Source organism: Erythrolamprus reginae, chromosome 4 (genome assembly GCF_031021105.1).
Source record: "Erythrolamprus reginae isolate rEryReg1 chromosome 4, rEryReg1.hap1, whole genome shotgun sequence".
Taxonomy (NCBI): Eukaryota; Metazoa; Chordata; class Lepidosauria; order Squamata; family Dipsadidae; genus Erythrolamprus; species Erythrolamprus reginae.
In genome coordinates this window covers 138735878-138763106 of record NC_091953.1, presented here as the reverse complement: position 1 = coordinate 138763106, position 27229 = coordinate 138735878, and the positions used below count along the sequence as shown (strand labels likewise).

The window sequence follows — 27229 nt, the reverse complement described above, 5'->3', positions numbered from 1 at the left end:
TTCCATATTTTAGCCACAATCAATAAAGCCAACTTTATATTCCTTTCTTTTGCTTCTAACAATGGAACGGAAGCAAGGAAAATTTTGCTAGTTTTTAAAGATGAATCTTTGTGTGGTTTCTGTGGAAGGGATTATTTTTAAGTGACTGAGCAAAGCCACATTCTGTAAGTGGGTGAGGGCATAGATGGCTGTGTATTTCCAGGGTTTGTGTTTTTTTTAAAGAACATCACTGAAAGGCCTTTAAAATTATTCCCAACCTTGAAGTTGCCTCAGTCGCTTGTTGGTGGTTGGCTACATAATTTTAGCCCCCAAAAGTCATTCAGTTTTTTCTGCTCATTCTTAGCAGGGAACAAAAGGCATATACAATGGTATGAGTGAGATGCGTTATTTCTCTCCTCCCCCCCCCCCCTTTGCCTAGATACCGGCAACTATTGAGTGAAATCCACCAGTGCTACCTCAATCAGAGGGAACAGTTGTTGGGGCCGAGCATCACTAGCACTGTCACAGAATTAACGAATCGAAACAACAGAGATCATTGTGCTCTGGTAAAATCATATTTTTGCTGTTTTATCTTTCCCTGTTTGCATTTTTGTTTTTTAATGACATGTTGGCTCCTTTTGAATGTAATAGAAAAATACTTTGCTCACATAAATATGTTGTGTTTCTTCTCTCTCAATTTTATTGTGCAGCAAGCCTGTTTTTTCTTAATTTTCTTAGATCAAACTGGCCTAGGGAACTTTGGTTTTATTTGTCCAATTTGCTCATAGGCCAAGACCTTTTTAATTCACTGTGGTTTGAAAGATCCCAAAGAGAGATAGAATTTATTTGTTTCATGCTGACGAAAACCTGAGTGGCGTGTAGTTGAGTAACTGTGTTTCCCAACCTGAGTGGCAACAGTGACTTATATCTTGACTGAAACTGGGGGACAGTCCAGCCCATAAATTCTAAGGTTTGCAGAGTAGAAACAGGAGGAGCCAGGGCTGAGCCAGCAGTGCGAATTTAGCGCAGCTGTGGTGGGATAGCTTCGGGGTGTGCAGCGAGCTCTTCCTCACGGCCAGGTCAGGAATCCTTGGTGCCATCTCAGCCTGAGGGGAACCGGATCAGGGATTCTGACCGACAAGGTCTTGAGCTAACCATCCATCTGTTGATGACTGACTCCAGGTCCGAAGTGGCTGTGCCTTCATGGTCCATGTGTGCCAGGATGAACACCAGCTCTTTGACGAGTTCTTCACAAAACCAACACCCAAACTGGAGTAGGTGACCCGTGCAATATTTTCTCTTACTGTACGAAACCCTACAGGTAGTGTGGAGAAAAATGGCCTGTTTTATTTAGCCTGGTCAGGAAAGACTTCATGGGCTCAACCCATACAGTCTGGAGGGAAGTGTCTTTAATAGGAAAGGGAACCCAAGAATAAGGGGGCACAATCTGAGGTTAGTTGGGGGAAAGATCAGAAGCCACGTGAGAAAATATTATTTCACTGAAAGAGTGGTAGATGCTTGGAACAAACCTCCAGCAGACGTGGTTGGTAAATCCACAGGAACTGAATTCAAACATGCCTGGGATAAACATAGATTCATCCTAAGATAAAAATACAGGAAATGGTAGAAGGGCAGCCTGGATGGACCAGGAGGTCTTTTCCTGCCGTCCATCTTCTCTGTTTCTGTTCATCCACCGTTATCTGGATCCATTGGGTTTCATTCCTGGGTGGAAAGGGCTGGTCCTCGATTGAAGCTCCTGATCGTTTGGTGTGTGTGTTCTTCTCTTTTGTTAGTGAGCTCCTGGAAAAGCTATGCGTGTCTTTATACGACGTCTTTAGGCCGCTGATCATCCACGTGATCCATTTGGAGACTTTGTCTGAACTCTGCGGGATCCTTAAAAATGAAATGTTAGAAGACCACGTGCAAAACAACGGTAAGCGTAACAAATAAGAATCGAACAATTAAAAAAACAAGAGCATACCTTTTAAACATGGCTGGATAGTGTGTACATAGGTAGTCCTTGACTTGTGGCTGATCACTTAACAACCTTTCACACTTAAACACCAAGCTCCTTAGAACCCAAACTCAAAATTATACCCCTTGACTTATTCCCCTGACACAACTGACTGCAAACACACACACACCCCACCACCACCGGTCTTAACATTAGTAGCTAGCATTATTAGGTAAATGTATACAAGTACAATTGTTATGGTTTTGTTCTTGGACGTCTGTCCATTCTGTGCAGAGGCAGCACATCGTCCCCCAGTTGGACAATGAAACAGAAGGGCAGGCGAAGGACGTTTGCAACAAGAGCTCCATCCTGAATTCAGGAACTTTTAGGACAATGCCGTTTTCACCCGGGTAGAATCAGTACAATGTTTCTCAGCCTTGGCGACTCTGAGGACCTGTGGACTTCACTTCCCAGAATTCCCCAGCCAGCATGAATTCCATGGCTGGCTGGAGAATTCTGGGTCCTTGAGTTGCCAAGGCTGAGAGAGCCCCAGGGTAGTTAGTGTGTTTTGGGGGTAACTGGGAGAAAGGTGAACTTTTCATTTTCTCCACAGCGAAACAGCTGGGTGCTTTTGCTGCTGGAGTGAAGCAGATGTTGGAGGATGTTCAAGAGCGGCTGGTGTACAGGACCCACATCTACATTCAGACGGATATCCTGGGCTACAAGCCTGCCCCCGGGGACCTGGCCTACCCTGCCAAGTTGGAGATGATGGAGGTAAGGGGGGGGGAGAAGTTTGCAAAGGAAAACAAGGCGCCATCTCGACAAAAGTCGGGTGAGCCTGGGGGAGGCAGCTGGGACATTGGTGCTTTCAAAGGGGCCACAGAGGGAGGCCTGAAACATTGCCATGCTGCCACTGGATTTGGGGCATCAAACTAGGTTGAGAAGCTCCTAAGAAAATTGCACAAAGTTCTGTCCCATGTGAACATAGAAGAAGTCCTCGACTTACAATTAACCCTGCAATTTCAGTTGTGGGTCATTAAGCAAAATGCCCCACTCTGGGTGGTTGTCTTTCTGGCATGCCAGTATTGATGGATGTTGAACAAAAATGACATTCCCTTAATGAGATTCGGTATAATTTCAGTCCACGGTTCTGCCACACCAGGCGCTATTTTTGCAGAAAGGTCTTTAACTCTAGAGAGTCCTTCTGTGTTGAGTGAAGTGGAGACGGAGGACAGAGGGAGAAATAGATGCACAAAGAGCATCTGTAACAAGTGATAAAAGAAAGCAAACATCTTTTATGGTTTTTTCCTGGCAGCAAATTGCCCAGAGTTTGAAAGAGGAAGAGAAGAAGTGGCCGGCCGAGGCTTCCTTGCCAGCTGCAAACCCGGAAGATCCAGGCAGCTGCAGCGAGGTGAAACTTGGTAGGTATGTGCAGCGGTGCAAAGTTGTGTCCTTGAAGAAGTCGGCTGCTAATAATTGTATTTGGACACCCGGTCCTCAGTGTCTAGAAATCCCAGGAGGGACACTAACAGAAGCCACTGCCTTTGAAAGACCAGACCGGTTGTGACTTTAGGCTGCTGGACATTTCCTGGACATTGTTTGGTTTAACAACCAGTTCTTGCCTTGCCTTGCCAGAGCCCGGTGCCTCCGTCCACAGGCTTTGAAAACAGTCTTGAGATCAGGAGAAAAGGGCAGGAGCTTCCTTTTGCCTTGTCTCGGGACAGTAGATGTCATCCTAGGGTGCGGTAGGGAGATGACCCCTGGCTATCTAACTAGCCCTCGATCTCAGCACCTGGAGGAGGAGCCTGGCTGGCTGGGGGACTCCAGGAGTTGAAATCCAGCCCCCTTGCAGGTTGCCAAGCTTGAGGGAACAATGATCTAAGCCCTCCCTCCGTCTTCCTTTGCAGACCCGAGGCTGGAGCCTTGTAGCCCCAGAGCCCATCACTCCGTGTCTCCTGCCGACCTCCACGGGATGTGGTACCCGACTGTGCGGAGGACCCTGGTCTGCCTCTCCAAGCTTTACAGGTGCATTGATGTAAGCAGCTAACGTTATTGTTGTTGCTGTTGTTATTATTTTATTCACAAAAATCACCCAGTAACACACAGCAAATGGGGTTGATAATGCTGGATTTTGTATCACAATATATCACAAGTTGAACATTTCCCAAGTGTCTCGGACTGTGTGATGTATTTTCGTGTGATGCCTTTTGCAACGGACGGGTCCTGGTTTTGTCCATGTTTATTGTTTCCAAATGCCAGCTGAGGCCTTGTGTGGGGGGGCCACCTGTGCTGGTTGTGCCAGAGTCATTGCAGTTCAGTTTGAAGATCCTGATATCGGCTACGTTTTTCTTGCTGTTTTTCATCAATTCCACTGTCACCTGGTATGGCGACATCAATGATCCACACTTTCTTTCTTTCCCACAATCATGAGATCTGGTGTATTGTGTAGCAAAACCTTGTCAGTTTGAATTTGAAAGTCCCAAAGTATTTTGGCATGTTTGTTGCTTTATTATTATTATTGTTGTTGTTGTTGTTATTATTATCAATCATTCAATCAATCATTCATTCATTCAGGAACATAAATCTTTCCCATTTATTGCCGAGTAGGTTGGGGTAAATAAACCGCAGGTCACCAGGTAAAGGGAGGGTGGCCGCTGTATGGTCTGTGTCCACTATGAACGGCTGCCCTTTCCGCCTTCTGCAGGGAACGGTCTTCCAAGGGTTGTCGCAGGAGGCGCTTTCGGCCTGCATACAGTCCTTGCTGGTGGCTGCAGACTCCATTGCCAAAAACAAGGTCAGTTATAATAAGTGCCCGTCCACAGCAGGAGGGGAGGGGCAGTCACTGGCCATGGCGGGAGGGGGGGGGGCAACGGGGTTTGCTCCAGTGAATCGGAGCCTGTCCAGTTTGCCTCCCGTCACTCTGGGGGGTCCTCAAAACTGCTCCCAGCTTATTTTGTATCAGTTGCAGGTCAGTGCTCTGTGTCCACCGGCCTTGACTCCTGATGTTGCTCTTGTCGTTTAGACTCCCATCGATGGTCAGCTTTTTCTCATAAAGCACCTTTTGATCCTCCGTGAGCAAATTGCTCCCTTCCACACCGAATTCACAATTAAGGAAATTTCACTGGATCTGAAGAGAACCAGAGGTATTGGGTTGTGTTGAAATAGCCCTTGGACTTGTATACCGCTTGTATACTGCTTTTCCAGCCCTCTCTAAGCTGTTTCCAGAGAGTCAGCCTCTTGCCCCCAGTAATCTGGGTCCTCATTTGACACACACCCCCTGGGAAGGACGGAAGGCTGAGTCCACCTGGAGCCGGTGGTGGGATTGGAAGTGCTGAACTAGATAGATAGAAAGATACCATGGATACATAGGATAGATTGGGTTGGGTTGGGTTGGATTGGATTGATTGGATTGGGTAGGTAGGTAGGTAGGTAGGTAGAGCATTTAGATTTTATCTACTGCTTCACGGTGCTTTTCCATCCCTCTAAGCTGTTTCCAGAGAGTCAGCCTCTCGCCCCCCACAGTCTGGGTCCTCATTTGACACACACACACCCCCCCGGGAAGGAGGGGAGACTGAGTCCACCTGGAGCCAGTGGTGGGATTTGAACTGCAGAACAGCACTCACTGCGCCACCAAGGCTCATGTGTGCCTGAGGGATGACAAATGCAGCAGGGATGAGAAAGCCTTCAGCCAAGGGTCTTCCTCCTGATCAAGGTCAACCCTTGTGAGAAGCCAGGCAGGACGCAGGACGAGATCAGCTAAATGCACTTTATTATAAGGCTGCATTAACAGAATGTTGCGAGGCTAAAAATACAGACTTCCTGCCCTCGGTTGTTGTCCACAGTGGGTGTGTTGGGTCAGAAACTGGGTACAAAATGCATTTCAGTGAAAACGTATCAATAGATTGAATCTCTCTGGAGGTTCCCAGATTGCCCCAAAGGGGCTTGAGTGCCCTTCCCAGAGGGCTCCCCAGACCTCCTGCAGAAAGCCCAGCTCCACAGCAGTTCCCAGAAGGCTCCCTACCCCCCCACTGGCACTGCTCGGGTGACACCCCCACCCCAGGACACAGATAAAACCTCCAGGTGGCCTGAAGGGGTGTGCCGGCATCCCTGGGGCCGTGGGGCTGTAGCCCTCTGCTCCGGCCTAGATGGGGTTTTATTGTTCCATATGGTTTCATGGTGTATGCTGCCCAGCGTCCATCAGGAATTGGGCGGCTTATAAATCCAATAAACTAAAATAAAAGTAAATAAATAAAAGAATGCAAATGACCGGATGCCTGCAAGGAGTGTCAGTCCTTCCATTCCCCAACCCTTCAGTCAGAGCTGACGAAGCTCCTGGGATGAGAAGCAAAATGTCTTCAAGGAAGGAACAAGGAAATCCTCTTGGAAAAGCACACACAGATTATTATAGGGTATGGGAGAAACTTTATAATGGGCTAAAACAAAGGAATTGTTAACTAAGTAAAGTCAGATGGAAGGTCCAAAAAGATCAACAATTGTTATGCTTATTTTTTTTTAATTAAAATGCGAATTTCCCCCCCTATTTCTCCTTTTTTAAAGAGAGGTAAACTCAATATGCAGACAAAAACGTTAACAAAACAATGTCAATGTATATATCTCTGTTTGAGCTTCTGACAGAAACTGGGATGTAATTATCCCAAATGTGTGTATGGGGGGGGGGGTTGTATGTGTTGTTTATGTGTGTTTTGTTTTAATTTAAAAAAAAAATAAAAAGAAAAGCAAAAGCACCTTTGGGATTATCAGCAGGCTGGATACTGCTAAGAAAACATCAAAATCACATACTTCCCAGGCGTAGAAAAAGCCTCTGTGTGGTTTCTGTGTGAGATGAGACTTCAATTTGGATTCATCAAATAAAACATTCCACAAATCTCCCCCCACACCCTCCCCTTCCCTCAGATGCTGCCTTCAAAATCCTGAACCCCATGACCGTCCCCCAGTTCTTCCGGCTGAGCAGCAACAACGCCATCATACGCTTCTTGCTGGAGGTAAAAGGGAACTTCGTGCAAATGGGGGGGGGGGGATGGCGAATTCTGAAGACCCCTCTGCCTTCAAGGGAATGGAGCCCCTCCCTTATGAAACGCCTGGGTCTCTTCAGCCTTGAAAGAGGGCGTTGAAGGGGGGACTTGATCGAAGGGTATAAAATCACGCATGGGATAGAAAAGGCGGGTGGAGAGAAATCATTTTCTCTGTCACACAATACTAGGACGAGGGGGCTCTCCGTGAAGCTCACAGGTGAGAAAGTGAGGACAAATCAAGGGAGATATTTCTTCACCCAGGGGGTCCTTGGTTGATGGGATTCCCTTCCAGAAGAGTTTGTGACAGGTGTCAGCCTGGAGAGCTTCAAGGCAGGATGAGACAGATTCACAGAGGGTGTCAGGTGTATCATAGGTGGTGATTGAAACGGAGGTCCATGTGCTGCTTCTTATGTTGGTGGAGGCAGGCAGGGTTCCCTTGGGTCCCATGTGTTGGGGGTCCAGGGAAAGGGAGGGTCTTGCCTTCTCTTTCTGCTCAAGATCCCCATAGACAATTGGGGGGCCATTGTGTGGGACACAGAGGGCTGGACTCGATGGGCTGTGGCCTGATTCAGCAGGGCTCTTCTTAGATTCTCATGTCCCCCGTGTAGGGCACGCCAGAAATCAGGGAGCATTACATTGACTCCAAGAAGGACGTGGACCGGCACTTGAAGCTGGCCTGTGAGCAGTTCATTCAGCAGCAGACCAAGCAGCTGGTGGAGCCCCTGCAGGACTTTCTCTCCAAGGTATGGAAAGTGCTAGAAATCCATGGCTATCATCGGTTTGACCTCTCTGGGCTGGACATTTGGTCCTTTTATTCTAACAGGTAAATTCTTTTTTATTTTTCTCCACTCATAAACACAAACACTTTTCACATACCTCCGATATTCAGTACAATACAATAATTGTCCTTTTGGTATATATCATCAAACAAGTGCCTCCCTCCTCTACTTTTATCACCTGGATGACCCACTGTGGCATTTTTCAATGTCCTTATTCACATTTACCACACTGTTAGCTGTTACATCTCATCAATTGCTTTGACTCACCTATTTAATTTGAGCCTTAATAATTCTTTTCAACTATCATACATCTTATTTATTTCAGAAATATTTCTTAACCATTATACTAATTGCCTTTTTAAAAAAATTCCTAATTCTTAAATATTAATTATCCATACATGACATCTCACATAGGATTTAGATGTTCTTTTATTTTGTTTCCTAAGAAAGGGGCCCCCTGTGAACGGGCAGGTCCACTGCTGGGGGCCCAGTTAAAGCACCTGGGGGCTTCAGAAGCTTTTTTGAGCCAAGGGAAGGGGGTGTTATACACCTATTTCACGTCCTTTTCCTCCTTCCTCCCTTCAGGTTTCAGCCTTGACTGCAGTGGCTTCTCAGAGTGGCCCGAAATACAATCTCTCGCAGCAACCTTGGGCACAACCAGGTAGCTTTTTACAACAGTGGCTGTGAACTGTGTTAATTTCCAAGACTTTTGAAATAAAATCACTGCTGCACGTTTTATTCAGCAGCTACAACCCATGGGCTTGACTGCTCTCCCAATCAGCTGCAATGGCTTTTCCATTTAATTATGCCAAATATTAAAAGGAGAAATGGATTTTGTATTTTGAAGCGGAGCCCCCTCTCAAAGTCTGCGTGGTCCCTTTCAGCTGCCATCCCCCAGGGGGGATCGACTTAGCCACCTGTTGAAATTACAAGAGACCCCGTTACAAAACAACGGGTCTGCTTAACTATACCTGCAAAAACAGGTGATGTCCGGTTAAATCAGGCTACCCGATTCCTGGCTTTGCAACTATCACAACTTGTTGCGACTGGAATTTTGGGGCTCTAAACTGTAGCTATAAATCAAGAATTATTTGTAATCACCCCCTACTTTCTTGTTGATTTCGGAGTGTTTTGTATATAAATTATGCAGATTACTTGCGGGACCACTTTCTGCCACATGAGTCCCAGCCTCCTCCAGGTCCCGTCAACTAGACAATGTCACTTGGCAGGGCCTTCTCTGTGGGGGGGGGGCACCCTCTGGAATCGGTTCCCCCAGGAGATCCACACTGCCTCCACCCTCCTCGCCTTCCACAAGAGTCTGAAGACTGACAAATGTTTTTATGGCTGCTGTGTGAATGGGTGTGACTGTTTGCTTAGTTTTTAATTGAGTTGAATTTGCCTCTTGCAATTGTTGTTTTCATAGTTGTGAGCCGCCCCGAGTCCTCGGAGAGGGGCGGCACATAAGTCCAATAAATGAGTGAGTAGCCAGTGGAGAGAAAAGCCTCGTAAAACACAGGGAGTGAGCAGGAGAGAGATTGTCCGAGAAGGGAACCGTCTGCAGCCCCTTTGTGTCTCTCTTTTACTTGCAGTGAAGATCAATGACTTGGTGTCATCCACCTACAAGAGAATAAAAACAAAGCTGCCCTCAACCTTACAGAGCATGTCGCTTTACCTGTCCAATAAGGACACCGAATTCATCTTGTTCAAGCCGGTCCGGGTAAGTCTTCGGGGGTCACGTGTCAATACATTGCATTGCTCTCCATCACTGCACTGGTCACTGCCAGAGTTCTCACCCTGGGCACTTTTCTCTGGGATCCTGGGAATTGAAGTCCCCACATGTGAAAGTCCATGGTTCAGACCGGCCCTTCAGTCCCTGGGGCTGCGTGTGTGTGTGTGTGTATGAGACAACTGAACAGGGTGACTTCTAGGTGCCTGCAAGATTGGGTGGAGGACTGTTGCCCAACCTTGGAGCTCAGGATTCATGCACCTGTTGCCTTTAAGATAGTCAAGTCACAAGGATTTATTTTCCCTTTTCCATCAAGAACAATATCCAGCAAGTATTTCAAAGGCTGCACGCCGTCTTGAAAGAGGAATTCAATAATGAAGACCTCCAGATTATAGCGTGTCCATCAATTGAACAGGTTAGATAATAACAGTTTATTTCCTTGTCTTTTTTAAAGTTTCTTTTTTTTAAAAAAATATTATTTTGGGAGCAAAATTTTAGGTACAAAATTTATGGGGAGAATGTAGAAAGGCTGGATGGGAGACATGGGTAATTTTAATTCCTGAAGTGGCAAAATGCATTTGTCTTTCAGGTAAATCTCCTTTTGTCGATAACAAAGTGATAACCCGGCAGCCAAACTGCCCAACGCTGCTTCATACCATCCATCCGTGGTGGTTGGAGGCCCCGTCTGAATGGCTTTCACCTTTGTGCCTCCCACCTGTCGTCTCGCTCAAAGGAGGTGAAGAGATATTGCTGCTGTTGCGCAAATTCAGAGGCATTGCCAAAGGTTCGCAAGAAGGGCGGCAGCTCCCTTGATGGAAAGAGGCCTGGGGCTTGAACGCCTCTGCTCCGTTTTGGTATCCAGAAAATGGAGCTGCTTTTCCAACTTCCTCAAAGTAATGTGGAACAACTCCAATTTGGAGAATGGATGCCTTTTATTCACAAACATCAGGACCACTTTAAAGTGTATGTACAAGCCCTCCCACAAGATTCCTGGTAACGTTGCCAATAATGAGCACTATTACATTATTCATACATGTCAACAAATCATCAGACTTTGTCGAGTTTTGTAAGTGGAGACGGTGAATTTGTGGAGGATGCCATATCATCAGATTATGGTAGAGGCATAGCACTTCATGTCATCTACTTTGAGACACTAGTGGGGGGTTTTCCTCCTAAATCTTTATACTGACGAATGCTGACATTCTGCTGTTTTTATTCCTTGCAAATAGGTTGCTTTGCCTTAAAAATTATGTCTACTGGTTATGCAGAAAATATGGTGCAATGGTAGTAAATTCCTGTTTGATGGGTTATGACTGAACTAAAATTATTGTGTGGAAAATGTGATGTGGAAAGATTGGGAGAATGGAGTATGTAATTGAAGGGTAAATCTGCAAGATCTACCACAAAAACAGAAGCAAACTCTCCTCGTTTTTTTCCATAATTAAATCTTTACTTGAATTGGAGCAGTGTGTTGGTTGCCGTGAAGTTACAAAAAGACTTTTCTACACATGGATTGTTGTGCATTTCTGCTGGGCATGGAGAAGTCGTCAAGTTTGCATTTTACATCTAGTACATATGGCATTACAAATAAGATTTTTAAAAAATTATATTGTTTGGGGAACCCAGATACTTTTAAAATGAAGTGTGATTATATACATTTCTGTTTAAAATATTGGTATTTAGAAAATAGTTCAAATACTAAAGGTTTTGCAGAATCCAGACTTTGTTCTCAATTGCTCCGTTTAATCTTAGACCCATACTGTTTTTAAAATCTTATATTTCAATTCTTTACAGAGAAAAATTAATTTTAAAGAGCCGAAATCAATGTTGTTTGTAATCATTACAAAATAAGTGGCATCAGATTTTATTCTAATCCACATAGTTAAGTGAAAAACACATGTACAATATCAGCTGTGAATCTGAGTAGATTTTCATCCAACTAGACTGTGAATAAGTATATTGTATCTTAAAGAAGTTGGAAGTGGGTTATTTAAATGCTTTACATTCTAAAACATATCTTCTATTACAAACATGAACATTATTTTATTATTCAGTGACTTTCCAAATCACAGAATAAATACATAACCTGTACAGATAGTTAGCTAAATAAACTGTATATAATTTTTCCAATCTTTCTGTGTGATCTTGTTCTCGGGTTTTGTTTTGTTTTTTAAAGTTTGCTTTGTTATTCTGGAAGGGTTTTGTTTTATCCAATATTCTTCAGGAAACTTGTTGAAGCCTTTTAGGTCTTAATTGCAAATGCAGACATATTCTCCACGGCATAGCCGTCTCCGTTCTCTTCTCTTCAGGTCCTTTTAAAACGCACAGACTTTAGGCTTAATTGATGTAAGGAAGGAAAAAACAACAACCTTCAAGTTCTGTATTGAAAGTGCATGTAGTCAAAAGTGATTAAAAGCAAGAAGGGATAGAAAAGGTTGCCAGAACATCTCAGACGTTGGGCCTTTTAGAGAGATTTAGGTGGTAAATAGAGCTGAGCCCTCCAAGAAGAGGATACATTGAAATAAAGGTGCAGCCAAGATTTTTTTTTTTAAATGTGTGCATGTATGTTTGATGCCTTGTTGGCTCCTGGCAACTGCCTAGATTCATCCGCAGCCTGAAAAGTCCTTGGCAAAGTGTGTGTGTGTGTGTGTATAGGTGTGTATACTTCGCCAGTGTCTCACAGTTGAGAGAGCAAGTTAAGCTGCTTGTCATGTAATTCTAGTAGCTACCTCCACAGCTGAGCTAAAATTCAATGCACATCATAAATTAATAAGTTTGAATAACTCTGATCTAATCAGAGGCAGTTTTATGGTTTTAGATTAGTTATTTATATTAATTGGATTAATAATGCTATTTGTTAAAACAGTTTAAGCATTGGAGTGTTAGGCGAGGCTAAGAAAGTTTATTTAGAGAGATTTTGTAAGCTGTTAAAAATGTTTTTGTTTAGCTTTTGAATATTCAGATTTGTTTAAAATGTGGAATGTTGGAAAGAGGAATTTATGAAGATTTAATTGAGTATAGAAAAACAAGATGCTCCATTAAGGATGTACAGTATTGGATTTTAAAATGTTAGATATGTATATTGTTAGATGATGGTTATATATTCTGTACCAATGTATGTTTTATTTATTATTTTATTTGTTTATCGGATTTATATGCCACCTCTCTCCGAGGACTTGGGGCGGCTTATTTTTAAGGTGGAGAAAAATAAAATAATTTATACACACACACACACCAAAGGTCATCCTGGGAACTGACGTAACCGGGCCATTGTGTCTAACCCTGCAGGCAGGATGGGTGGCTGCGGTTCAGAGCTCGGCCTCTGCCAACAGCAGCCAATTTACTTGGCATTCAAGGCTCTCGATTGCTATGGAAACCCTCTCTGGAGCTCCTGAAATTGACCTGGATACGCAAAGCAAAGGGAAGTGGCAGAACTCAAAATCTAAAATCCCACTTGACCTTGCAAGGTGGCTAGCCCTCAAGAGACCCCGTCCTCTAAAGCCACCGAGAGCTGCAGAAATAGTTTAGCACAATCCAAAGCAGCATCTTTTCTTAAAACTGAAATATAATAATAATAATAACAACAAACCTTCCCACCAGAGAGCTGAAATCTCCCAACACAATGAGCTTAGGACCATGACGGCGAACCTATGGCATGCGTACCACAGGTGGCACACGGAGCCATATCGGAAGGCACACGAGACTTTGCCAGGTTTCAGCTCTGGTGCATATGTGCACGCTGACCAGCTGATAGCTGACCAGCTGATATTTGGCCTTGGGAAAGGTCATTTCATCCTCCAGACGCTTCCAGGAAGCTTCCCCGAAGCCCCAGAGGCAAAAAAAACCCAGCGGGCAAACCGGAAGTTCGGAAAAACACACTTCCTGTTTGCCCATTGTGCTGTTTTTTGCACTCCAGAGGGTTCAGGGAAGTTTTTAGACTTTTAAATGTATTTTCGTTATTTTTAATTTTAATTATTAGATTTGTCATCATGTATTGTTTTTATCACTGTTGTGAGCTGCCCCGAGTCTCCGGAGAGGGGCGGCATAAAAGTCTAATAAATAATAATAATAATAAACCAGAAGTGAGTTTCCCCAAACTTCCGGTTTCTCCGTTTGTTAATTTTTTTCACCTACCAGGCTTCAGAAAGGCCTGTGCGCGGGGGGGGGGGCAGCATGGAGCGAGGTGTGAAGGTGCCCCGGTCTTTCTGTGAAGTTCGGGTAGCAATTGCACCAGGAAGGGCTGGGCCCTCTTCGTCTTCCTCCCAAGCGGAGCGTCTTGCAATGGGTATCTCCCAGAGACCAAGGAGAGCCCACAGAGTCGGCCTCCACCAGGTTCCATCAACTAAGCCATGCCGGTTGGCGGCACCGCAGGGGAGGGCCTTCTCTGTGGCTGCCCCGGCTCTATGGAGCTAACTCCCCCCCCCCCGATGTCCGTACTGCTCCCACTCTTCTGAAAGGATGTGAAGACCTGGCTGTGCTGGCAGGCCTGGGGGCTCTGAAGCTGACGTCTGTCACGGCCAGGTATACTGTGTGTGCTTATGTCCGTCGCCTGGATTGATTGAGTCATGGGTTTTTTTAATTGGGATTTAGAGTTTTAGATTTTCCTTATTTGGCTTCTTTTTTATTGTATTTGTATTTTTATATTATTGTAAGCCAGCCTGGGATGGATGGATGGATGGATGGATGGATGAGAGAGAGAGAGATTACAATTATAACAACATAGGACTCCAGAGCATCATAAGGACTAAGAATTTTGCTCCTTCTGCAGATATATAAAAAATCAAGGGAGCCCTCAAAGAACCCACCCTAGGGCTCAACCAATGAAATATTCTCATTGAATCCTTTGTTCTGTACAAAGTTGAATGTGCTGACAACAGAATGAAATTGACTGTCAATCAGTGTTGCTTCCTAAGTGGACAGTTGGACTTCACAGAAGTTTGATTTCCTTGGAGTTACATTGTGTTAAGTGTTCCCTCTATTTTTTTGAATGGAGGTTATAGAGGAGATACTCATAGCAAAATATATCAATGAAAGAATAGAAGGAGATAAAGGAACAGAAGAAAGGTAGAGGAGATATAGGAGAGCAATAGGACAGGGGACGGAAGGCACGCTAGTGCACTTGTACTCGTATTAGATGAGATGAGATTATAATCCAGAGCATGATGCTATGGTCTTTCGAGACTGAAGGATGCCAATGCAATTATATTATTATTATATTCTATGTCAAACATATACAGTATAGGATAGTGGTAGTTTGTAGAAACGTAAGTAAAAAGTAAGGATACAAGAGGGCAAGAGGACAGGGACGGGAGGCCCGACGCTACCGAAGGCAGAGGAAGCGCTTCCCCGCCGACCGTAACGCGCGTTCACACGACGCGCGTGGGTTTCTACAGGCTTCGTGACGTCAGCGCGGCCGCCGTCCCAGGGCCTCATTTGCATAGCCCCTCCCGGCGCCCAATCCCGCGAGGCGCCCTGCTTTGCATAGGAGAGCCGGGCCAATCCGCGAGCGAGGGGCCGGGCCACCACGTGCTGTTGCTAAGCTTCGGCTTCGGGGTTGTTGCTATAGCGGCCGGCCTATCAGCGCCCGCGACGCCAGGGCCGTTCAGATGCGCCCGCCTCCGAGGGGCGGGTCCGGCCTCCCCGTCCGCGGTGGCGATTGGCTGCTGGGCGGCTCCTCCTCGGGCGACTGGCGGGCGCGGCTGCCCGTCGAGCTGCCAACCAACGGGGCGGGGGGAGGCGGCGCACCCGGGGCCCGAGCCCGAAGCTGAGGCGGCGGCGGCGGCGATGGAGTGGAACTCGCTGCTGATGCTGCTGGAGGCCGCCGAGTACCTGGAGCGTCGGGAGCGGGGTGCGGCTGGCGGGGCCGGGCGGGGTGCGGCGGCGGCGGCGGGCGGGCCGGGGGCTTCTCTGACGCGGCGCTTTCTCCCCTCAGAGGCCGAGCACGGCTACGCCTCCGCCCTGCCCTTCGAGCGGGCCTGTGCCCGGAGGAGGAGCGCCGCCAGGAAGGGGCCCGGCAGCCGGTGAGTGGCCCTCGGGGGGCAGGGAGCCGGGGACCCCGCCGTCTTCCCCGCACCGGGGCTCCTTCCCTCGCAGCGCCGCCGCCACGTCCCCGCCCCGAGGCCCTCCCGGGGATGGAGGGAGGCTGCTCCGGGGGCCTCCTGGGCGGAGGAAGGAGGCGGTGTGTGGGAGGACGGAGGCCCTGAGGGGAGCGGACTTCAACTCCCAGGATGCCCCGCACGGAGCGGGTGAGGGGGGGCGGAGTCTCAGCGGGGCTCCTCGCCCAATGAGCGTCCTCGGGGGGCGGGGCCAAGGGGGGAGGGGCTTAGAGAGACTGTCCCTTGGCCCTTCCCCCTCCTTCCTACCCTCTCTGGGCAAGAAGAGCTTTTTAATTTTTATTTGTGCAATTTATATGCCGCCATTTATATGCACTGGGCAGTTTACAGTAATAACGGCCGCCCTGCCCTCCTCTCCCTCCCTCCCTCTCCCCCTGCCAGGTGGGCCAGCTGCAAGAGCCTCCAGGCCCCCTTCCCTGGCTGCTCTGGGGGAAAGGGGCCGGCTTTGGCCCTTGCAGCTCAGGCCCCTGTTCTCATGCGAAGGAAGGTGGACTCCCCTCTCTGTGTGTGTGTGTGTGTGTGTGTGAGTGAGTGACAGGAGTCTGTTAGGAAGGTCCAGGGAAAGTGGCCATCCAGGGACAGAGCCCAGAGCGGTCTTGATGGGATCCTATGTTGTAGGGAAAAACACACATGACAAAAGGGGGACAAATGTTGCTAAATTCAAAATCAAAGTGTTGGTTATGACCTATAAAGCCCTTCATGGCATCGGGCCAGAATATCTCCAAGTCCGCCTTCTGCCGCACAAATCCCAGCAACCGGTTAGGTCCCACAGAGTTTGCCTTCTCCAGGTCCCATTGAGTAAACAATGTTGTCTGGCGGGACCCAGGGGAAGAGCCTTCTCTGTGGCGGCCCCGGCCCTCTGGAATCAGCTCCCCCCGGAGATTAGAACTGCCCCTACCCTCCTTGCCTTTCGTAAACACCTTAAAACCCACCTCTGCCGTCAGGCATGGGGGAACTGAGACATCTGCCCCGGGCCTAGGCAGTTTATGCATGGTATGTTTGTATGTTTTCTTTTTAATAAAGGGTTTTTTAGTGCCCCCTTTCCCACCCTTTCTGGTCATGTGATTAAGCCTCCAGCCTCTAGCAGTCAGTGGCATTTTTGCCTTCAGCTCCACCTGTTGTTTGGGGCTGGCCTCTGAAATCATGGCTCTTCCCTGCCAAGCGGTACATCGGCCACACTCTCTGCCATGGCTGAGCGTATGTGGTGTTTTTGCAGTGCACGTGCCGCAACAGCGCTGTTCCATTGCCAATTACACTTTTATTCCTGGGAATATTGTTTCTCACGTAGATTCCCAAAGGTAAGGAGGAGGTAACGTCAGTTTATTCTGAAGGGCCCCTGAGATGGCCTTCTTCCCCGGGATACGGCGAGAGTGTCCTATAAGGTTTGCTGTTTGTTGAAGATGCTTCTACCTTTAGCTCAAGTTCTTTAATCAGCAGGAGAGAAAACACACCTGTCAAGGCGACTGCTTTCTGCCTTGGTACAAGTTCATTTAACCTTCAGTTAGTCCTGTGGCTGAGTTTTCGATTATGTCTCAACAATCAAATTTCAGTCTGCGATATTACAGAAATTTAATCTGATTCATGGTTGATCTTAAAGCTGTGTTAAACCTGAGGAAAACAAAGAAGTGGTGGTCTTTGTGTACTGAGAGGTGCCCAAGTTCTTTAAAAAATAGTCCCCATTAGGAACTTTTAAAACAAATGTTTCTGAGTTAATACATAATATTCTAAAATATCGTATTTTCTGTTTTTAATAGATCCTCACATAATGAATTAGAAAAACATAGGTAAGTAATAACAGAATTGATAGAGGTATTACTATACAGAGATGGCGATTCAAATGTGGTTTTGATTCATTTGCATATTGATAGAATAAATGAAGCTTTTTAATTACGGAAAATCAATGAGTTAAATTTATGCAAATTTTTCCCATTTGCGTATTTATACATTTTTATGGAGGTAATTTTATATATACATATTTCATCAGTTTTCAGCAAATTTGAAAATTTTTAGGAATTTGTTTTAAAACAGTTATATTAAAACTCATTGATTTATATTCTGATTCCAAATAAAATTATATTTAATATATTTAATTTCATTTTAAGGAATTGTAACTGCTTATGGACACGTGACTCTTCTGGAAATAGAATTAAATGAATTTAAGCAATTTTAAAATAATTAAGCACACCATTAATTTAGAACAGAAGAAAGCAACCCCACATCCCTAGAAAGTTACAAGAGGAATTTGATGGTCTGCCAAGTTTAAGGGTGGTGTGACCCCTTGAGAGAATGGCGTGGGGCCGGAGTTTTGGAAAACAGAGGTGGACGTAAGAAACGCTCTCTACGAAAGAACGTGGCATCTGTTTTACAAAACGCTTCTTGCTGCCTCTGCACCTGAATATGTTGAGGCAGCCTAGAACAGATGTGTACACAACAGCCTTCTAAATCTAAAGATCAATGAAAAGCAGACATTTTGGCCAGTTGCTGCTAAAGACTTGGAGATTTCATTAAAAAAGAAAAACTTATTTTGGCAAAAGAAAAACAAGTAAGCTGAATAAGATGATGTAGGTTCAGCTCTCGGGCCATGCCACAAAAGGACGTTACTTTCAATCATGAATGTAGGCTAAACTCTATTAAAATTCAAGGCTTTACCATCAGCTTACCAAGTACTTAGGAGGTGAGGGCCAACGGCATGACCATCCATCCATCCACACCCCCCCCCATCCACCTCTTAAAAAATCACCCAGACAACCAGGTGCCACCTGTAAACACCACACACCAAATAGGGTGGAGTCCAAAAGCACGGAAGATTAAACCTTTGGTGCCAGTGACCGACCCAGATTGGGTTCTGTATTGAAATCTATCTATCTTTCTTTCTTTCTTTCTTTCTTTCTTTCTTTCTTTCTTTCTTTCTTTCTTGTCATTTTCTTTGGGACCATTTGTGGTGCTTGTTATCTCCCCAGCGTCATTTGGCAAGTGGTGGCCATGAAAGTTTGTTAAATAAATTGCCTTAAAAGGAGACACTGCAGAATGTCAGTTTTCGCAGGTTGAGGGGGCAGGATCCCACTCTGTTTTCCAAACACCGCTTGCTTGGCTCCGTTCCCAAGTGGTGGCTCCTTTCTGCCCACACGGTGAGACATTTTAAAGGCCTCTTTTTCCTTCTCGGAAGCTGCTCGAGGGGGGAAAAGTGAAGCAGTCCTTTCCTTTAGGCAGGTCAGCAGTTACAAATTTCCATCACTTGCTCTTTAATTGGAAGGCATAATTAACTGAGGAAGCTGTTGAGAAATATGTATATTACAGACTTGAAAGAATTATTCTAATTTTGTTTCCGGTCCCACGTTTCAAAATGTGTCTTTGGGGATCACCTGGCGAAGCAGACCACTGACCCCCAAGTATCTGTAAATCTCCGCGTCAAGCTCCCCACTTCCTTGAGTCAGGACTGCATTGCAGAGTGTGGTGCTCTGGAGCAGGCGAGGGGGGGGGGATTGCAACTCTCAGTGCATCAGCTGCAGCAGCACTGGCCTTTTCCAGTCCTGGGAAAAGAGGCAGCCATATATCTATCTGGGGGCCTTTGGACGGGAACCAAGTCTGGAGCCCAGCCCGGCCCTGCACGGCTCCTGTCCCCCAGTCTTGAACTGGGGAGGAAGACCAGAGTGGGCAGAGAAAGGGGGCAGCCATCTTGTCCGTAGGCGCAGACTCCTGGTGGTCCAAACCGTTGGGCTCCACCTTCACTTCATACCCAGGGGCAGACTCTCCCCTTAGTGGCCGCTGGGCCTAGGAAGGCACCTGGGAGTCTCTGCATTACTAGACTAACCAGACCAGTCGCTGGCCTCACGCACAGGGAGTTTGTCCCGTGGGAATTTTTATATCGGTTCGCTACAAGACTCCAGGATATATTGATGAACACAAAAGTCAAGTTTCAGAATCTTCTCACTGACTGATTTTAAATCACACAAATATTTGTACTGGGAGAAAACCCATAAAACTGTAGTTAGTTGTTTCATTTCACTTTAAGATTAAGGGAGTTTGAAGGGCAGGCAGACTTACTGGAAGGAACAACTTGATCTCAAGATTTCAAAAGCTGTGAATGAAGCACATTCGAATGTACCCAGATAGCAGGTGGGGAGGCGTCATTGTTTGCCGGCAGAGCCAGTGGAAGATTTGAGGGACCCCAAATAATGCTTTTTATCAGCGCGTTGGGAAGATTTTCAGTATCCAACTAAAAGGGATTTTCAAAACCAGTGACTCTTTGTTTTCACGCTCCATTTTTTTAATGTGAGCAACTAAACAGTGATACTGCTGGGGGGCGAATGCTGATGGGTTCCTGCTTTATTTTGTGTTGATCTAAATGGCCAATTCTTTTGTCCTTCCCCCAAACGGAACTCTTGGATTGGGCTTTGGAGAATGAACATGGCAGAGAGAGTTCAGTGTGGGGGAAAAAGCACAGCTCTGTGAAAATACCGGTTCAGTCAGTGAGGAAAGGAAATTCCCATTAGGAAAAGCCTGAATGAATTAATGCAAAGTTTATGATAGGATATTGTGCATGTTTCATCCCTTCCCATCCTATTAAGGGCATGTTGGAAGAAAAAACCCAGCAGATCGCTTCCAAGAAAGCTTCGGGAATCGAACTTAGCCCAGGACGTCTGCCATTGTTGACTTGGCCTTCAGTGTCGACAAACCATATCCTGACACCACACTGTAGTAGCGCAGTTTGCGTAGATTGGTACACTATGTTGTGTGGATCTTATTCTGTGCTTACGATGACCATGCAGCGTTTGTTTACGCACTAGCTGAAATATCAGGAGGGCTCTCTGGGAGGTAGTAGCTGTGAAGTCAGTGTTAACTCTGAAGTGAAGTCGGGCAGATGTGGAGACTGAAGTGCGAATCTCTCCTTTTCCTCCCATTTCAGGCGAGCGAAGCTACGGCTGTACTTGGAGGAGCTAAAGCAGCTGGTCCCTTTAGGAGCCGAGAGCACCAGGCACACCACCCTCAGCCTGCTGAAAAGAGCCAAGATGCACATTAAGGTAAAGGAGGAAGAAGTTTGCTTTGTTTCAGCCGAAACCATTGGGAAAATTCTGCTCTGCAGCCTTAACAACGTAACCATCCACTTCTCAGGGCACCCAAAACATGGCGTGATATATGGCACGGTTTTATCTGTTGCCTCGACACAGGAGGTGGGTTCCCACTGGTGGTGGTGCGGTGCTCCGCTTCAGGAGTGCACAGTTCTGCACGTGAGGGCTCTGGTGGTGTTTTTGCCGGCCTGTGTGCAGCGCCCTCTTTTTCCCCCAATTGTTGGCCGTTTTTTGCTCTCTGAGCAGCCTCAGGTATTGATGTTCCGGGCCTGGGCCCAGTTTGAGGAAATGAGTTGGGGTGGTCCGGTCCTTCGGGCTGGGAACATGGGCCGAAGCTGTGAGTTGGGGGCGGGCAATCCGCTTGGGCCGTGGTCTGCTCACCTGGCCTGACCAGGCTCCCTTCGTGGGCCTCCTGTGGTGAGGGGGGCCTGGGCCTCTTCAGAACACGACCGCTGCTCCGAAAGGCCAGCCCTGGGAGCATTAGGGGTCTCTTGCCCCCCACAGTATTTGTCACCAGGTAGCATCAGTGGTTGAAATTCCTGGAGGCATACATATATATGCACACACAGCCTGTGGTGTCCTGAAGTTATTTTAAGTCCCAGTTCCCCCAAATGCTCTGCAGACTTTAGGGCTCTGCGACCACAGAAACTGGTGCTTTGGCTGTTGGGCCCCAGACCAACCTGGCCAGAGAGGCCTTGTGGAGGAGCATCCTGGCCTTGTCTCCCATCTCTCTGTCAGTGCAGCGTGTGCCCACAGCTTGGAAATATTAAAAAAGGTGGAAAAGTCACGTTTTAAAACATACGTCTACGTTTCATGGCCACAAGCACACACGTAAGCAGGGAGACGTCTAGAGAACGGCTTTGATACCTAAGAAAAACACACACACTTAATCTTTTTTTTGGGGGGGGTGGGGGGGGGGGGGCTGGCTTAACTTATGTCAGCCAGGTCACGGTGGCTTGTTTCGAGTGGTTCTAAAGACCCTTGATTTACAGCTAGAGGTGTGAGCTGCACCCGTGACTTCCTGGCCCTTGTTTAAATTCCCATGGAGAGGGATTGGCAGGAAGAGCCAGAGGCTCCCTGGAGTCCAAAGGGATGTTTTCCTTAGCAGGGAGGGAGGCCAGAGGGGGCCAAGAGAGAGTGGGGGGGTGGGGGGATTAAGGGCTCAATTTTCTTCCGTTTCTTCTCCGTCTGGGTCGAGGGCAGCAGAGCCTGTGTTGAGCTTGGATGAAAGGTCCAGTCTAACGAATAGGAACAAGGGCTGCTCTGATTTGCAGTCCCAACCCACTTAGGACTCCGCTGGGGGCTCCGTCCTTTCTTTGTGGCGGCCTCTGTGAGAACCCCTCAAGTCAGTTGTTCCTTAAGTTGTGATTGCTTACTTTTATTTTCACTTACGTGGTTCCATATTGTTTCGGTCCTTTGATTGACAGACTGTTGCAGCATCCTAGAGCTTCCTGTGTTCATGAACCCAACCACATATTGTTGCTGAGGAAAGAACCTTTTGGGGGGGGGGGAGGTCGGAGGTCAGAGGTCAATCGGGATTATTTTCCCCATGGTCACTAACGCGGGGAGAGTCGTAGCCTGGATATTGCAGGGCCCCTGCTCTGCAGTCCAGGGCAGTGATGGCGAAGCTACGGCACGGGGGCCACAGATGGCACACGGAGCCATATCTGCTGGCACGTGAGCCGTTGGCCTAGCTCAGCTTCCATGTGCATGTGTGTGCCGGCCATCTGATTCTTGGCTCGCACAGAAGCTCTGGGAGGTCGTTTTTGGCTTCCAAAGAGTCTCTGGGGAGATGGGGGGCATTTTTACCCTTGCCCGGCTCCAGGGAAGCCTTTGGGGCCTGGGGCAGGTGAAACGCGAGACTCCTGGGCCCACCAGAAGTTGGGAAACAGGCTGTTTCCGGCCTCCAGGGGGCGGGGGAAGATGTTTTCGCCCTCCCCGGGCATTGAGTGATGGGTGGGGGCACTCACGCCCACATTCCTTCGGCACCCGAGGGAAGAAAAGGTTGGCCCTCACTGGTCTGGGGGCTAATCGGACGCAGGCAAGGGATCATTTCCTTGGCTGAGCAGCTGGTTTTGTTACTCTGGCTCCGTAGAAATTGGAGGAACAGGACCGGAAGGCTGTGAACATGAAAGAACAATTGCAGCGGGAGCATCGGTACCTGAAGCGCCGGTTGGAGCAGCTGTCCATGCAGGGCCTGGAACGAGTCCGCACAGACAGCCTCGGGTCCACGATGTCGACGGATTCGGAGCAGGGTAGGCAGTTCAAACTCTGAAGTCCCCCCCCTCCAAAAGCCCCCCCCCCCCCCGGGGCTTGAAAGGCACCGCAGGGACAGAGGGCGCAGCAGCTGGGCTGGAGGCCACGCAAAGCCCCGTCCAGCTTCCTTGTGGAAGAGGACATTTCAGTCACAATTTGTGAGGGGCTGGGAAAGAAGTTTCATAAGCACTTGGAGAGAACAGTGGTGGCTGCTGAGAAGAGCAAAGCATTAACGTCAGAGGTCGAAAGCACCAGACTCAGCATCTCGTTTTATGCACAAGGAATCACAGCTCAGGCTGGAAACAGCCTCTCGCCCCCGTCCAGTCTGGAAGAGTCCTGCCACAATTGGGGTGTTAATGTGGGGCAGTATCCCAGGACGTAGCAGAGGGGAGGGTGGCATCGACTACTATGACTGCTCAGAGTGACAGCTGGGCTTCATCCTTGGTGGTTAAACGTAACGGTCAGCTGGAGAATTCAAATGTATTCACTGCAAGTGGACGCCTTTTTGTGCAACCTTGTCAGGAAGGGTGCAGGGTCTGTTGCTTGGCCTTGGTGGGTGGGTGGGTGGGTGTGCTGGGCTAGATGGCCTCCAAGGCCCCTTCCAGCTCTGTTCATCTGCAATACGATCTGTAATTCCCCAATTCCCGAATCCAGCAGTTGCCCCCTGGGGGGCTGTGGGGGGCTGAAGCCTTCTCCTTATCTGTGTATGGAGAGAATGGAGGGATTTTGCCACGACCACTGGCTGCCCAGGTCAGGGTATGCAGGGCCCAATGAGAAAAATATGCCATGTCCCAAGGTCACGTGACCCCCTTTTGAGACCTTCTGGCAAAGCCAGATTCACTTAACGACCAGATTGCCAACATTGACCACAATGATTCCCTTAGCAACCGAGCCAAGAAAGGTTGTGAAGCACAGCTGTCTCCCTGAACAATGTTCCCGCGTGCTGTATTCTTCATGAAGCGTTCAGGGGGCACGTGGTCTGAACCGTCTCCTCTCTTCTCCTCTCCCTGCGCAGAGGTGGACATTGAAGGGCTGGAATTCACCCCGGCCGAGATGGACAGCAGCGGAAGCGCCAGTGACCCCGAGGACAGCTTGCAAGGCAGCTCCAGCGACAGCGGCTACGCCTGGCCCCACAGACGCAGCAACGCCCGGCTCCTGTAGTCTCTGCCCACCCCGCACCCCCCGGGGTCTCCTCTCGGAAGCCTTCCCTCCGGGGCTGTCGGCCTGCCTGCCCCCCCCCCTGCAGACAGAGGCCCTAAGGGAAAGAGGCCTCTGCCCCTCCTCCTCCTCCTCGGGGCTCAGCCAGGCTGGGGGGGTGTGTGTGTGTAGAAATCACGGGTTTGGGATTTCCCCCTGCGGAGGAGATAAAATTTTGGGTTGCCCGCTACACAAGCCCTTACTCATTGGGGGGGGGGGGGGGTCTTGCTTGGTTGGCCTCTCCCAGAAGTTTAGAAGTTTCCTCCGCTTTTGCATAAATTACTGGATCAATTGTCCTAGATGCTAAAACGGGAGACGGCCGGGAACTGACCCATTCGCATGACGTATAAAAATTGTGGCTTGTCAAGTGACGTTGGGCCCCAGACTTTTATCCCTGCACAGACCCCAGTGGGTGCAACTAAATCCCCCTTTGTGGGCACACCGCCCCCCTGGCAGCTACTTCCGATTCTTTTGGAAAGGAAAAGGGGAAGCTTTTAAAAGCTGCAAGATTTGCCATTTTTTAAATTATATATATATATATATATGTAGTTTGCGAAGACTTCTGCGTTCGGCTCCTTTCGGTCGCTTGGAGGCAGGGAGACCCTGGGGCTGGTTTGCTGAAAAGAGCGCGTGGCCGTTCTCTGAAAGAGGCATAGAGAAGCCAGGGGGGGGGGGTTTTCCCGTCAATCAGGTGACACGCCCGCTCCCCCTGTTTTGTAGCGGCTGATCCCGGATCTCCTAGCAGGGCCCTCTAGTAGGCCAGGCAGCCAAGCAGGATGGGCCCCTGTTACCTAGAGACCCCCAGGGCCTCTTCCGCTGCCCCCCCCCACACACACACCTGGGGGTCTTTGAGCAATAGGGCTGCACCAGGATCCCTCCCAGCACCAGCCGCCCGTCCAGATGTCCCGGTGCAGCCTCCCCTTCCTTTGGACTCTTCCTGGCTCTGGTGTTCAGGGAAACCCCGAGAGAAAAGAGCCCCAGGGCGGCCCAGCAGGTGCGCAGGTGTGTGGCCCCATCCCTTGCTGCACTTGGTCAAGGACCCCTCCCCCCCCTCCCACCCCCGGTCTCCTCTGGAGGCAGGAACTGGGGAATGAGCTGCTGGGCGAAGGGAGGCTCGGCTGGATTGCAGGTGGCCCCCCCACTTAAAACTGCCCTGCGACCAGTCTGGCTTTTCAGACGTCATTAAAGGTAGTTGTTGAGTGGACCCCTGCTTTGCTCTGGCCTCAGTTTCCCAAACGCAAAAGGAGTAAAAGTGCCACTTTTTGACAAAGCTGCCCTACAACGGAGGTCACGTGACCACGGGATGCTGCAAATGGGCCTAAATGCCAGTGTTGCCCAGCACCCAAAATTCGGTCATGTGACTGTAGGGAGGGGGGGGCACCCCCGGAAATTAAAGTCTGGGTCTAGAGTAGCCTCAAGGTAGGTCCATCGTGGTAACCGAACGGTTGCTAAGGACCGGTCCTAAGAGGATTATACGTTGCTCCGAGTCTTCGGAGAGGGGCAGCATACAAATCTAATAAATAATAATGAAAAATAATAATATTTTAATATTCCAGTATTTTTATTGGCGGATTTTGAATCTCCGCGTGCCCCCCCCCCTTCCCAGGCAGCATAATGACATCGGCCTCCTTTGCTCCGTCTTGTGTTGTTTCTCTCTGTGGAGGTGCCAATCAACTGAAAGGAAAGCTTGAGATTTCAGTCCTGACACTGCGATTCCTAAGCTCTGCTGGCAGTTTTCAGGATAACAAAATGCTCTTTAAAGGTTCCCTCATTCCTTCAGCATCCATCCAGCTTCTTAGGATGTAGTCACTCCACTTGTAGCAATATTGCAGAGTTGTCATTGGAAACAGTTTAAGCTTAGTGAAGTAATTAGTCTGGCTTGCTGATAATTAAATAATGGACCAATCTTTGCATTGAAAAAGGTCTTTTTTTTAAAAAAAATGATTAAAAACCCCCTATATACTCTCTAGCCAACTGGTTTATTTCCTATAGGTATATTTCCTATAAAATAGTCTGTATTGTATTTTCCTAATTCTTCTGAACTCCTTAAGTAGAGACAGGAGATATTGAACCCAACCCGAGTCTCAGGGACTCTTCACATTTATCATATTGTGCCTTGTGAATACCTTCCTTTTTTTCTTCCTTTCCTTCCTTCTTCCCTCCCTCCTTCCTTCCTTCCTTCCTTTCCTTCTTTTCTTCCTTCCTTCTTCCCTCCCTCCCTCCTTCCTTCCTTCCTTCCTTCCTTACTTCTTTCCTTCCTCAGAAGCCTAAGTCAGAATTCTTGATGGTGTCATTTTGCCTCAGATTAAATACTGAGATTATTTTATCTTTCCACAAATGGGGAAAGAACGCTGCCCCCCTCCCATAATCCCCCCCCTTCCTTAGTGAGATACGTAATACTTGTGCCTCGTTGAGATGTGGGCCATGAGAAACTCCAGAAATTGGTACCCTTTGACAGACGCGTGTCCAAGCCCTAGCGGTTGAAGTGACCGGAGGGGCCCAGGGGACACTGCCCCCCCCCCAAGGGAGATGGGCCGTGGCAGGACTCTGGCCTTCCTCTGAGCGGGGCCGCAGCGGGACACAGGGTCAAATCAGTGCCTTTGGCTACTCAAACCCAAAACTACAATTATGTTCTTTTCAGCATTGAAGATTTTTAATCTTGGAAAGAGAAGTTTAGCCTGCTGGGATGGATGAAGTTCCACCTTTTGTTGGTTTCTTTATGTTCGGTCCGTCTTGTTTTCCTTTTGGTGCTACAAATCAGAAGATTAGGAATTCCGTTCTGGCAGCTTCCGAGGGCCTGGGACTTGTGGATTGAAACGCCCCTTCCTGGCCCTGCCTCCTTCACCCGCGAGGAGAGCGGTGGGGCTACGTTTCTGGCAGCTGCCGTTCAGACTAATAAAACCTGTTCAGGTGACTTTCCTATTGTTTTAGCATCATTAGTGTGCTGAACCCTTTGTGTATGTTTGAAGTCCCCGTGGGGGAGGGTATAGAGCAATATAAGGGTTGCGCGTGTCGGATGCTAATTCCTTTTGATCACTTGGGCCCCAGCTTCCAAATCAGTGCTTTTTTTCCTTCTAGAGGCTTCAATAACCGTCGATGGGGGAAATCGCTAGTAATGTTGGC

The 27229-nt window shown here is 48.0% G+C and overlaps 2 protein-coding genes across 2 annotated transcripts in view; both read left to right on the top strand.

The window, feature by feature from the left end:
* Window positions 1-11601, top strand: part of COG3 (component of oligomeric golgi complex 3) — a 24870-nt gene extending 13269 nt beyond the window's left edge. The window contains exons 10-23 of the mRNA XM_070751462.1: window positions 419-545; window positions 1162-1253; window positions 1773-1912; window positions 2547-2707; window positions 3249-3354; window positions 3841-3968; window positions 4638-4727; window positions 4956-5076; window positions 6848-6936; window positions 7575-7709; window positions 8331-8406; window positions 9335-9462; window positions 9788-9886; window positions 10061-11601. Of these exons, the coding sequence (XP_070607563.1) occupies window positions 419-545; window positions 1162-1253; window positions 1773-1912; window positions 2547-2707; window positions 3249-3354; window positions 3841-3968; window positions 4638-4727; window positions 4956-5076; window positions 6848-6936; window positions 7575-7709; window positions 8331-8406; window positions 9335-9462; window positions 9788-9886; window positions 10061-10090 (1522 nt within the window). The 3' untranslated portion in view covers window positions 10091-11601. The remainder of the gene's footprint in view (window positions 1-418; window positions 546-1161; window positions 1254-1772; window positions 1913-2546; window positions 2708-3248; window positions 3355-3840; window positions 3969-4637; window positions 4728-4955; window positions 5077-6847; window positions 6937-7574; window positions 7710-8330; window positions 8407-9334; window positions 9463-9787; window positions 9887-10060) is intronic.
* Window positions 11602-15178: 3577 nt separating this feature from the next.
* On the top strand, window positions 15179-26073 carry MXD4 (MAX dimerization protein 4). The gene is made up of 6 exons (XM_070751461.1): window positions 15179-15319; window positions 15404-15491; window positions 17339-17368; window positions 20491-20605; window positions 22749-22908; window positions 23925-26073. The coding sequence occupies exons 1-6, from the start codon at window positions 15256-15258 to the stop codon at window positions 24068-24070; spliced, it is 603 nt and encodes a 200-aa protein (XP_070607562.1). The 5' UTR covers window positions 15179-15255; the 3' UTR covers window positions 24071-26073.
* The last annotated feature ends 1156 nt before the right edge of the window (window positions 26074-27229 follow it).